The following is a 12,022-nucleotide window of genomic DNA, read 5'->3' on the forward strand; positions in this document are numbered from 1 at the left end:
AAGAATGGCCATACATACAGTGCACCCTACTACTCTCAGTGGAATGGGAACTGGAAATCTGTTATCTGAAATGGCATTTACCTTTAGCAGCAGAATTCAAGTGAAAATCCCTGTTTCTGGCTCAGAAACATCACGCTGTGGTCAGCGTGGGTCTATTAAAGGCAGCAACTCTCCACAACGATAATCCAGTTTCAGACAGGCCAAGTCATCTGACCGTGTGGGCCCAATGTTCAATATTGCAATTGGTAGCTGCTTCTCCCGGGCAGTGAGGATAAACCTGTAACCAGAGTACACCTGCAAGAGGAGAAGACATATGTAAGAGCTCTCTAGATACAAGAAAAGATAAACCAAATAAGGAGCCTCTCCAAGACTCCCTGTTCCACAAAAGGGCCAATTACTGCAGATACCTGCAAGGACGATCCCACCACCAAGAGCGAGTCGGCTTCTTTTACACGCTGGTGCACAAAATCAACCTTGTCAGGGTTTACTGTGTCCCCGAAGAAAACCACATCTGGTTTCAGAGGGCCTCCGCATCGAATGCAGGATGGGACCTGAAAGCTCTGTACCTGCTCCTCTGAGAGAAAGACATCACCATCGGGAGCCAGGCCATGGGCTTCAGCGCTCCAGGTGGGGTTCAGGACCTCAAAGCGCTCCTGCAGCATTCCACGGGGAGTCTGCTCACCACAACCCAAGCAGAGGACCCTGTAACCAAAGAAGAGACCAGTTGAACAGTATGTCCTTGGAAGGCACAAAGCTGCTGAAGATGTTTCATCCCCAACCATTTTTAGCCCTTCCATCACTGCTTTCTTTTCCTACCACCCACAGTTCCCCCACCCCTCCCCATTTTAGGCATACTTTCTCATGACCTCTTTAGCTACCACCCTGTTTCTCACCTTCCTTCCACTGCCAACCTTCTAGAACAAGTAATGTACATCTGTTTCCTTACTACACACTCCCTGCTTAACCTTTTGCTAGCTTGCTTGTATCCTTAATACAACTGCAAATGCTCTACCAAATGACTTCCTTAGTGCCAAAATCAGTGTTTTTTTCCCCCTGTCTCTTGCTCTTTCTATCTGCTGTGATTGTTGTTGTCTATCACCATCCTCTCTATAAAATACTTCTCCCCCTGGGTTTCCTTGACACACTGTCTTCTGGTTCTCTTCTCATCTGTCTAATCACCAGAACATGACCTCCGTGAGGGCGAGCACTTTGTGTCTTTTGACCACTGTGCTTCCGCCTACCACCTAGAACAGTGCCTGCACATAGTAGGCACTCACTAAATAATTGTTGAAAGAAAAATAAAAGGTTGTTTAGCTGGTTCCTCCTCTGAAGGCTCTTACTGAAGTCCTCCATCCTGTTTTCTTTCTATGTTCCCCACCTCGGGAGCTCTCGTTTTCATTGCCTCAGTTGCCTCTGTATAATGGTTTCCTTCTCTATAACACTACTCCTGCTCTCTCTCCCAAGCCCTAGTCCAATCTCCCAAGTCTTTTTGTGGGGGCGGGGGCCAGTACAGGGATCCAAACCCTTGACCTTGTTGTTATAACACCAACTCTAACCAACTGAGCTAACTGGCCAGCCCCTTCCAAGTTTTCTTGTCTGTCCCGTCAAGCTTAACCTCTATCTTCAACCACCCCTCCCCAGCTTCTCCATCACCATCATTCCCCCAGTAACTCCGACCTTGGAAAAAACTTGTTCCTCATTTTTCTCCTTTTAATCTAGTCAGCCATCAGATTATGTTGATTTTTTTAAAGGCCTCCTATGAAATGACAAAAAGTCTTGGATTTGGTTTTAAATGTATAAGAAAAGACAGGGAGAATAAACTTGATAAAATCTTAGAATCTGGGTGATGGTATATGGTAATTCATTATACTATTCTCTTTACTTTTGTGAATGTTTGAAATTTTCATCATGAGGGCTGGCTGGTTAGTTCAGTTGTGGTATTATAACACCAAGGTCAAGGTTTTAGATCCCCGTACTAGCCAGCCACCAAAAAAAGAAGTTCATCATGAAAAAAATGTGATAGGCATCATTAACTCTCTAGTTCCCCCATGACCACCTTAATCTGGGTCCTTCAGGCTGACCTCCCTGACCCATTTTTTCTAATCCTGTTCAGCCTTCTTCAAGTGCTATTTTTATCATGTTGCTTTCTTGCTCTGAAAACACTAATAGTCCCCTCTGGGGTTTCACAACAGACCCAAACTGCCCTGTCTGATTTTCAAATACAACCATGATTTAGGTCTAGCCTTCCCACTGACTCATACTAGTTCCCAGCCCATACCCTCCACAGAGGCCAGGCCAGACTCCTCTGGGCTCTACAAATTCCCCTCATTTAGAAAGCCTTCTTTTTCCCCTTTGCCGAATCAAACTTGAGCCAGTCTCAAGCCCCACTTTTCCCATAAAATCCTTCTCGATTACTCCAATCTTTAGTTAATCTGTTTCTTTAAATGTGTACAGCATACACATCAGGAATCACACAATTTAACAATCACCTGTTGAGTTGTTGTCATTAAACATGTTATTTTTGTGTCCTCTCAATCATTACAAAGTTCCCACGTATAAAGCAGACCATATTGTATATTTTGGTTTTGACCCCTCCACACCACCAAGTAGCATGCCAATACACACCACATATTACAGATACCCAGTAAATATTTTACGTGGGCAGATTGATTTCAGCCCTCAGAGGAGGATCTCTGGGGTTTAAAGATAACACAAAGATCTCCAATTAGCTACAAGTTATTGCCAAGGCTACAGGCATGATACCCTGCCCATGTATTTGTTCCATTTATGTTTACTGAGTTCTGACTATATGCCAGGCTATATTGCGTTCTATGTGTCTTGGCACTGGAGACCCAGTATATGCCATTGGCATTATGCTCACATCCCCTGGAGTAGACCCTGAAAGCCACTTGCACACAGTTTTCTTATAAGCAGCTTCCTGCCTTTCTCTTGCTTAATTAAGGTGTTCTCTAGCCATGGGAGACTTCTCAGAAGGAACAGTGTCAAATTGTTGAATTAATTCCCCAAGACTGAACCTGGATGAAGTAGGGATGGTGGATAAATATGCCAGCTTCGTCAACTTTCAGGGAAACAATTCTGAAGCATGTGCTAGATAGTCAAGGGTCCTTCACAGGATTGAGTCTTAGCTGCCCAAACCAGTGACCCTTTCTCAGCTTTCCTCTCCAACCTGTTTTAATTCTCTACTCCCTCACTGAATTTACTGAGATCAACTCCACACTAAACAACTTGCTCCTAAATCTTTCCTCAAGGTCTAAGACAACAGTGATCAAGACGGCGGCCAAAGTCCCTGCTCTCAGGAAACAGCACACATTTTTGCTTCCAAAGCATTTAGACCTTACTGCACCTGTGCATGCATCCATGGAGTTCTGTCAGGCGCTGACTCCCTGCCTTGGTGTGCAGGGCATCCACGTTTTGGGTCACCAACCAGTACAGCTTTCCGAGTTTCTCCCAGTTGCTCAAAGCCCAGTGTGCAGGGTTAGGCTGGTGGGAAGAGAACTGAGGCCAGCCCACGAAGTTCCTCGCCCAGTACCGCTGGCGGATTGGAGCACTCCGTACAAAATCAACATGCTGGATGGGCCTCCGGTCAGTGCGGGCATAAAGTCCCACCTTTTCTGACCTATAGTCTGGGATCCCCGACTCAGTGGAGATTCCTGCCCCAGTCATCACTAGGAGTCTCTTGGAAAGGGTGACAAAGCGCTGTAATTCTCTGACATTCTCAGGGTCCAAAGGAGGACTGCGTGGCACAAATAACCCAATGGATCCATGTGAGCACTGCCGGCCGAGGTTCGTGGTCCAATGGTCTTTTGCTGACCTGAAAGTCAACCCAAAGCTCATCCTCATTCTAGAGAAAAAGAAACCTCTTGTGAGAAACTGGGTTTTAAAAACAATGGTAACCACTAACTGATGATGGATAAGCAAAATATGGTCCATCCGTAGAATGAAATATTATTTGGCTATAAAAATCAATGAAATTCTGACACATGCTACAACATGAATAAACATGGAAAACATTATGCGAAATGTAAGAAGTCGGTCACAGAAAGACAAATATTATATGGTTCTACTTACATAAAATGTCCAGAATAGGTAAATCTACAGAGACAGAAATAGATTAGTAGTTGCCAGGGCTGGAGGAAGGGAGAATGTTGTAGTATATATCAGAACTTTATTTTTATTATTTATTTATTTATTTATTTTCTGACTGGTAAGGGGATCACAACCCTTGACACAGTGTTGTCTGCACCACACTCAGCCAGTGAGTGCACCAGCCATCCCTAAATAGGATCCGAACCCTCAGCGCTCCCAGCGCCGCACTCTCCCGAGTGAGCCATGGGGCCGGCCCAGAACTTTATTTTTATAGCTGAAAATAAAAAAAAAAAAGTAAGATCTAGACACTGAGCTGCTAACATTACAAAAATAGAGACACCCAGAATTGTGAGATTCTTGATGGAGAAGCATACCAGTGCCCAAGATGTGATCCCCCCCCCAAAAAAAGTTTACTCTGATCAAGTCTCTAGAGCTAATTACCAATTTATAGGAAATAAAGACAGAGCAATGTGTTAGATGATATCTTTTGTCATCTGGCAAAGTCCAGACCATGGAAAACTCTACAGGACAAATAAATCAGTCTCTTCAACAAATAAATCGCATGAGGTAGAGATAGATACAAAGGGGAATTATATATTAAAGAGATTTAAAGCATATTGAGGGGCTGGCCAGTTAGCTCACTTGGTTAGAGCCTGGTGCTGATAAAACCAAGGTCAAAGGTTCAGATCCCTATACTGGCCAGCCACAAATAAAATAAAATAAAAAAGACACCAACCAATTCGGGCTGGCCCGTGGCTCACTTGGGAGAGTGCGGTGCTGATAACACCAAGGCCACGGGTTCGGATCCCATATAGGGATGGCCGGTTCGCTCACTGGCTGAGCGTGGTGCTGACAATACCAAGTCAAGGGTTAAGATCCCCTTACCGGTCATCTTTAAAAAAAAAAAAAGACATACCAACCAATTGCAATATGGGGGACTTATTTGGATCCTGATTCAAACAAACTTAGAAAAATTAGAAAATTGGACATTAAGCAGATATTGATAATATTAAGGAATTACTGTTAATTTGTTTTTATGTATGACAAAGAGTATTGTGATTTTTTTAAAAAGTCCTCATCCTGTAGCATTACGTGCCAAAAACTTTTTTGTTTTTTGTCTTGGAGGCTGGCCAATACAGGGATTTGAACCCTTGACTTTAGCATTTTAACAATGTGTTCTAACCAACTGAGCTAATCGGCCAGCCCCCCATGATAAAATTTGGGATGAAATGATACGTCCAAAAGGATTTCCTTCAAAATAATATTGGGAGGGGTGTGGAGTAGATAGGAATATACAAACAAAACAAGATTAGCCAAGAATTGTTAACTGTTGAAGCTGGGTGATGGTTCATTATATTATTCTATCTCCACAATAAAAAAAATTTTTTAAAAAGTAATTCCTGGGAGGGGTGTTTCGGTAATGGGCCACAATAATCAACCTCAGTGTATATCGACAAAATAAAATTAAAAAAAAAAAAAATTCCTTAGGGGAATACGTGGTGTACCCAAAACAGAGGGAGTACATAAATGCCAAACGAAACCAGGACAGTGGGAATGCATAAATGAGATGAAGGAAAATGCTAATATTGTTTGAATTTTAACAGTTTAACAGATATGATCAGAGATCAAATGAGAAGAGAAAAAGAGAACGGAGAAGAGAATTTGAAGAGGAGCTAAAATGTGGAATGTTTTTTCTTTTCTTTCTTTCTTTTCTCTTTTAAAAGATGACTGGTAAAGGGATCTTAACCCTTCACTTGGTGTTGTCAGCACCACGCTCTCCCAAGTGAGCTAACTGGCTATCCCTATAATAGGGATCCAAACCCGTGGCCTTGGTGTTATCAGCACCACACTCTCCCGAGTGAGCCACGGGCTGGCCCTGGTTCTTTCTTAAAGGCAGACAAAACAGTATCTGAACCATATTAGCAGTCATATAGTATTTGGAGAAATGTATTTGAAGTTAAATGTACAAAGAGAGGGCCGGCCCGGTAGCACACTGCTACAGTGCGCCGCTTGGGAGTGCGGTGGCGCTCCCGCTGAGGGTTCGGATCCCACATACAGACCGGTTCCCGCTCACTGGCTGAGCGAGGTGCGGGCGCAACACCAAGGGGTGCGATCCCGGTCCGGTATGGGCGCGACACTGAGGGTTGCGATCCGTTGCCGGACACGAAAAAAGACAAAAAAAGGGGAAAAAAATAATGTACAAAGAGAACTGGGGCAGGTAACTTAAAAGTGTAGCTCCCTCATGTAGACCTGGGTCTAAGCAAAAATGAAAGCAAGGGCACATGATTATCAACTGTACAGTGATAAATAAGGGCTAAGGCCTCAAAAAATATAGACAACCCCCAAACCATAGGCCAGAGATAATTGAAGCAAAGAAAAGAAGGAAGAGAGAGAGAGTACCCAAATTAGAAAGTGTCTCTAGCAAGAATCCACAACTAAAAGCTTGGGTAGCATCTTATTACCCCCAAATAGTCCCCCCTAAGTTGCATTTGGGAGCAGGTTACTGATGAGATTTCAAGACCTCTCCAATTTATATCTGAAAGCTGCCAACCTGAAAAGTATCTAATAATCAGCAAACTTGGACACTGAAATATTATAATGAGGGTAGTGAGAGCCAACAAACCTTATATCCTTATAAATTTCAAAAGCTTAATGGCTTAACCCAATATTTTAAAAATCCCTTAATAGTTAATTATTATTATTTAATATTTAATGTATATCTGCATCTAAAGATGTCTCTATAAGAGGAATAAATTTATCTATATTTTAAATTAATACCATTCCTTGGGGTGTGTTCCATAAACCTACTTCTTACTTTGTTTATAGAATTTTGTTTATAGAATTATCTTATTTCTCTATAAATTAAGAGAAGCACATTTGAGTTCTAGCATGCCAAGAATTTTTTTTAACTTGTTTTTTAGTTTTTAATTTTTTGCGGGGTTTTTTGTTTTTTAGCATGCCAAGGTTTTGACGAAGAAGCTGTTGCTCAGACCTTTCAGGCTCTTAATTTTATCCATGTAATTAAGCACACACACACACTTTTTATTCTTTCATTTTTCCTATATTATTTTAGTTTACCCTCCCTTGCAAACTCTGCAACTTGGACACAGCAAAGAGACAAAACCCCTGCGTGTCAGCTTTTCTAGCTGTAAAAACAAGGCTTTGACTTATTATTTGATATAATGCAGAAATTCTCTAGCGATACGTACCCCGAATGTAAACATTATTTTATGCTTGGCTTTCCAGACCTGAGTTCAGGATCCTGTTTTCTCCTTGACATTCCACGGCAAAACGTGAACAGCTAAACAAATACATAGTCCGGTTTCCTGAGACCAAAGGGCCAGGGAAACCCCGTTGAAAATGTGCTCTGTGGTAAAAGATGCTCTCTTCCAGGCCCCACCAAGGGCAAAGAGATGGAGTCCCTTACAAGAAATCCACAACTTCTAGAAACCTGCAGCGCGCACAGAACACACTCACCTTTCACAGATTAAGGGACACTTCACACCCGATAGTGAGACTGTCTGGTTACATTTGCATTTTGGGAAGTGTAGTTCATGAAGCCGACATGATGCGAGAAAAACTACAAGTCCCACAATCCTCTGGGTCGTCCAGGAGCGCCCCCTGTCTGCCTTTCCCGGCAGAGGTTTTGAACCTTGGTTCGTGATGTGCCTCTCTCACCCGAGACAATGATACGTATTTGAGAGAAAAGTGGTTAGAACTTCGTACCAATGTCTTGAGTGCGAAATAGCACATCCAAACGGCGCTAACTTAGGAATTCATCCTCTGTTAGAAGCTTTCGGGGCTGGTTAGCTCGGTTGGTTAGAACGCAGCCTTATAACACCAAATAGAAACTTTTAATAATGGATTTGACTCGTCCTCAACTTCAGTGTTTTTGATCCTTTCCATTCATCGCTATGGAATCAAATTCCCTACTATCGGTATAGTGTAGTGGGTTATGAAGAAATACGTTCACACACACACACACAAAGACAAAAAAAGAAAACAGGAAAAACAGAAAAAAAAATAGGTTCACAAACATCTAAAAAGTCGATGTTTTAAAAGTTAATATGAACAATTAAAGCCAAATATAATATACATGGACTAATGTGCTTATCCACTTGGCTTCTCCAATTTTATTTCTCATCTTATGTTTTATTAAATCAATCAACACAATGCCTACGTCTCACTCCCACAGATTCTGATTTAATTTTGGTCTGGAGAGAGGCTTGGCCATCAATTCAAACTGAATTGAATCTAGTTTCAAACTGAAATTAGTTGTTCCTAATGTGTAGTCAATGAGAACTGCTGCACAATAGCATGATTAAATAAGACATTAATCAATTTATAAATGACTTAGAACATTATCAAGGGACTAGGACCTTAAAAACCACCTAAGGACTCCCTTCCCCCATTTTAAGATGAACCGAGGCCTGGAGTAGTAATATAGAAGCTGGAGGCAGAGTTCAATTTCTGGTTCTATCATTGTATGTTTGGAGGTAAATGTTGGTAAAGTGAGTCAGTTTAATAGTTTGGGAGCAGTATCTCCAGCGACAGCTCAGGTAAGTCACTAGCTGTAGGATCTACTAGACTGGGAGAATCACCTGACAGCCATTTGTGCCTTAGCTAACCTGACTATCTGCTGAAAGAAAGGACCAAAATGCAGACTGGAAATTTTGTCAAAAAATTATAATCCAGCATGTTTTATGCACACATGGGTATTTGATAAAAACCTATGAAAATGTCAAAACAGTAGTATTCTCCACTGCCCCCACCTTTATTATGAAAAGTTTCAAGCCCATGTTATCTTTTCAGTTCTCCAGGTGGAAGGAGTATCATTAATAGAGATTGGTTGGAAATACAGAGCCATTGTGCTTTTCGGCTCCAAAGAATCTCTTGTTCTGAGGAGTAGTTAGCTGAGCTTTCAATTTTTCTTTTTTTCCCCCTCCCTCCCCCAGTTTTCTCTTAGTGCTGGGAAAGTCATGTGTGGAGTGTGAAGTCATCCAAGACAGCTGGTGAAGCACACAATTTCCCTTAATAGCTACTGACAGAGTGTAATGAGCCACCCAACCAAGACATTCTCAAGGGCTGATACCCTTGTGAGATTAGGGCTTTAGTCTTTTTATTTCTCACAACTCTACCCCACCCAGAATTAATGACTAAGTCCTTGATTGGATCAAAGTAAAATAATCTAAATTAACCAGATTGTTAGTCTTTTCTTTTTTTGTTCTTCTGGGTTTTTTCCCCCTATCCCAGCAGTTACGGCTATGACGAAAACAAGTGAATACATAACTACACATCATCACCAAACAGGCCTTGAAAAAGGTCATTTTTAGGGCCGGCCCATGGCCCACTTGGGAGAGTGCAGTGCTGATAATACCAAGGCCACAGGTTCGGATCCCTATGTAGGGATGGCTGGTTAGCTCACTTTGAAGAGCGTGATGCTGACATCACCAAGTCAAGGGTTAAGATCCCTTACCAGTCATCTTTAAAAAAAAAAAGTCATTTTTGTTATTTTATTATTATTTTTTGGCGGCTGCCCAGTATGGGGATCCAAACCCTAGACCTTGGTGTTATCATCGCCATGCTCTAACCAAATGAGCTAAGTGGCCAGCCCCAAAATGTCATTTTTATATCTAGATGATGAGTACATGAATGTTCACTGAACAATTGTTTGAACTTTTTGTGTTTGAAACTTTTTATAATAAAATTTTGGGGAAAATGTTACTTTCTCAGAAACTTCTACAGTATTTGCATCTTAATGAATAGTAAAAACCAAAATAAAAGTATTTTGGAGAATATAGTTCTGAGGAGAAATCAGTCCAGATATAGGTTTCTAAACAGTTTGCCATTTGCCAAAGGAAAATAGGCAGTGAGGGTGAACATTACTTCAAATTTCATATACTGTGGGTATTAAGCCTCTTTTAGCCTCTCTCCTCTGAATTAGTATGTCCACAGATAACTGTATTTTTTTCTTTTTTTCCACTTTGGTTGCTGGCCGGTAAGTGGATCTGAACCCTTAGACCTTGGTATTATCAGCATCAGGCTCTAACCGAGTGAGCTAACTGGCCAGCCAAGAAAGCCCTTTTGGATTAAATATAGAAACCATCCATCTAAGAATGAATGGATAAACAAAATTCCATACAGTGGAATATTATTCAGCCATAAAAAGAAATGAAATCCTGATACACCCTACAACATGGATGAACCTTAAAAACATTATGCTAAGTTACAGAAGCCAGACGCGAAAGGACAAATATTACATGATTCCATTATGTGTAAGGTACCTAGAGAGTGGTCAAATTCATAGAGATAAAGTAGAATGGAGGTTGCCAGGGGCTGGAGGGAGACAGGACTGGGGAGCTGGAGTTTAACGGGTACAGAGTTTCAGAATGGAAGATAAACAAGTTCTGGAGATGAATGGAGGTGATAGTTGCACAACTAGGTTGAATGCATTCAATACCACTGAACTTACACTTAAACATGGTTAAAATGGTAAATTATCTTATTTATACTTTATTACAATAAAAAAACATTAAAAAGAAAAAAAAAAAAAAACTTCTTCGGAGAAAGTAGTTATATCGCGAACCGGGAGCCAAGTGAACAACGGCACCCAGACAGCCTATTATCTTAGCTGCCCCTTGCTGTCACTGAATTAAGTCTATTAGCATGTTTCCTCCCATCATGCTTTGCTTCATTGTCTACAAAAACCTAGTTAAGTGAAATCACAAGCGAATATCCAGAAATCGCTAAGTATTTCCAAGAGATCTTCATATGGTTGTATAATTTTCAAACAAACAATAATTGAAGGTTTTTACGTGAGTCTCAAACTCGCCTGTCTGTAAAAGGAAGCAGATTTACTGGGGATGATGAGCAGGGGGCGGTACTCTTCAGCTTTGCGCAGTGGCAGTATCGTAGCCAATGAGGTTTATCCGAGGCGCGATTATTGNGCGGAGACTGAATATTTCTGTTAAAAAGATAGTAGTTTTTTGGTCATTTAGGTATTTTAATGATTTACTAAAAGTGGTGAAGTTTCATGACGACTACTCCTCACTTTTTTTCTCTTTTCGAGAAGTTCTTTGCTTATCCATATGTCTATCCTTTCTTTCTTGGTTCTTGGGGTCTGGCCAGTTGAGGGAACAGGGATCGAACCCCTAGCCTTGATGTTATCTGTACCACTTTTCTAACCAACTGAGCTAACTCGTCAGCCCCTTTTTCTTTTTTTTTTTTCTTTATTGTGGCGTCAGTCGATCTCGAACCCTTTGTCTTGGTGTTAAAACACCGCGCTCTCGCCAACTGAGATAACTGGCCAAGCCCGTCTCTTATCTTTTCTATTTTTTTTTTTTTTTTTTCACTAATTCTTGGAATACCCTAGTAGTTCTGCCTACGCTGCATTTTCTCTATTCTGCTTCTGCAATAGTGACTTTTTTTCCTTCCTTTGTGGGATGAAACACATTTGAGATGTTAACTTATTTCTCTGAAGATAAGCCCCCCTTCCCCTTCCTGCCCGTTTTTGCACCCCGGCACCCAGCTAGTCAACCCTCTTCGCCCCTCCAGCTCACGCTTGGTTTCCCGCCGCTCAGCTTCTCATCAACGTTCAAATCTCGACCCAGTCAACTCTGTGACGTTAGGTTGCTTTGCATAAGATTCCCCAGCATCCCAAGCGAATGCGCTACAGTTTCCAAAATCTGAATATTCACACGAGATGATCCAACTACGGAAAACCTCCTACACCGAAGGGCTGTAGGTAGAACTGCCCTAGTGGAAACACATCACACGCGCCGATACACTGACAGCCACCCACCCTCCCTTTAAAGGGAGTTATCATCCATGGGAGGGGCGGGACAGGGAGAAACGGTTCAGCTTTGCGCAGTGGCAGTATCGTAGCCAATGAGGTTTATCCGAGGCGCGATTATTG

The 12,022-nt window shown here is 41.8% G+C and overlaps 1 protein-coding gene across 2 annotated transcripts; it reads right to left on the bottom strand.

Moving 5' to 3' along the window:
* Positions 1-17: 17 nt before the first annotated feature.
* On the bottom strand, positions 18-7,641 carry LOC103583346 (NAD-dependent protein deacetylase sirtuin-4). 2 transcript variants are annotated; one of them, XM_008564683.1, is made up of 4 exons: positions 7,585-7,641; positions 3,365-3,862; positions 408-702; positions 18-294 (listed from the first exon to the last, which is right to left on the bottom strand). In XM_008564683.1, the coding sequence occupies exons 2-4, from the start codon at positions 3,859-3,861 to the stop codon at positions 142-144; spliced, it is 945 nt and encodes a 314-aa protein (XP_008562905.1). In that variant the 5' UTR covers position 3,862; positions 7,585-7,641; the 3' UTR covers positions 18-141. The 2 variants fall into 2 exon arrangements, with proteins under 2 accessions (XP_008562905.1, XP_008562906.1); XM_008564684.1 differs by having other exon boundaries at positions 46-294; positions 567-702.
* Positions 7,642-12,022: the final 4,381 nt, after the last annotated feature.

Source organism: Galeopterus variegatus, unplaced genomic scaffold, assembly GCF_000696425.1.
Source record: "Galeopterus variegatus unplaced genomic scaffold, G_variegatus-3.0.2 Scaffold22034, whole genome shotgun sequence".
In the NCBI taxonomy this organism is placed as follows: Eukaryota; Metazoa; Chordata; class Mammalia; order Dermoptera; family Cynocephalidae; genus Galeopterus; species Galeopterus variegatus.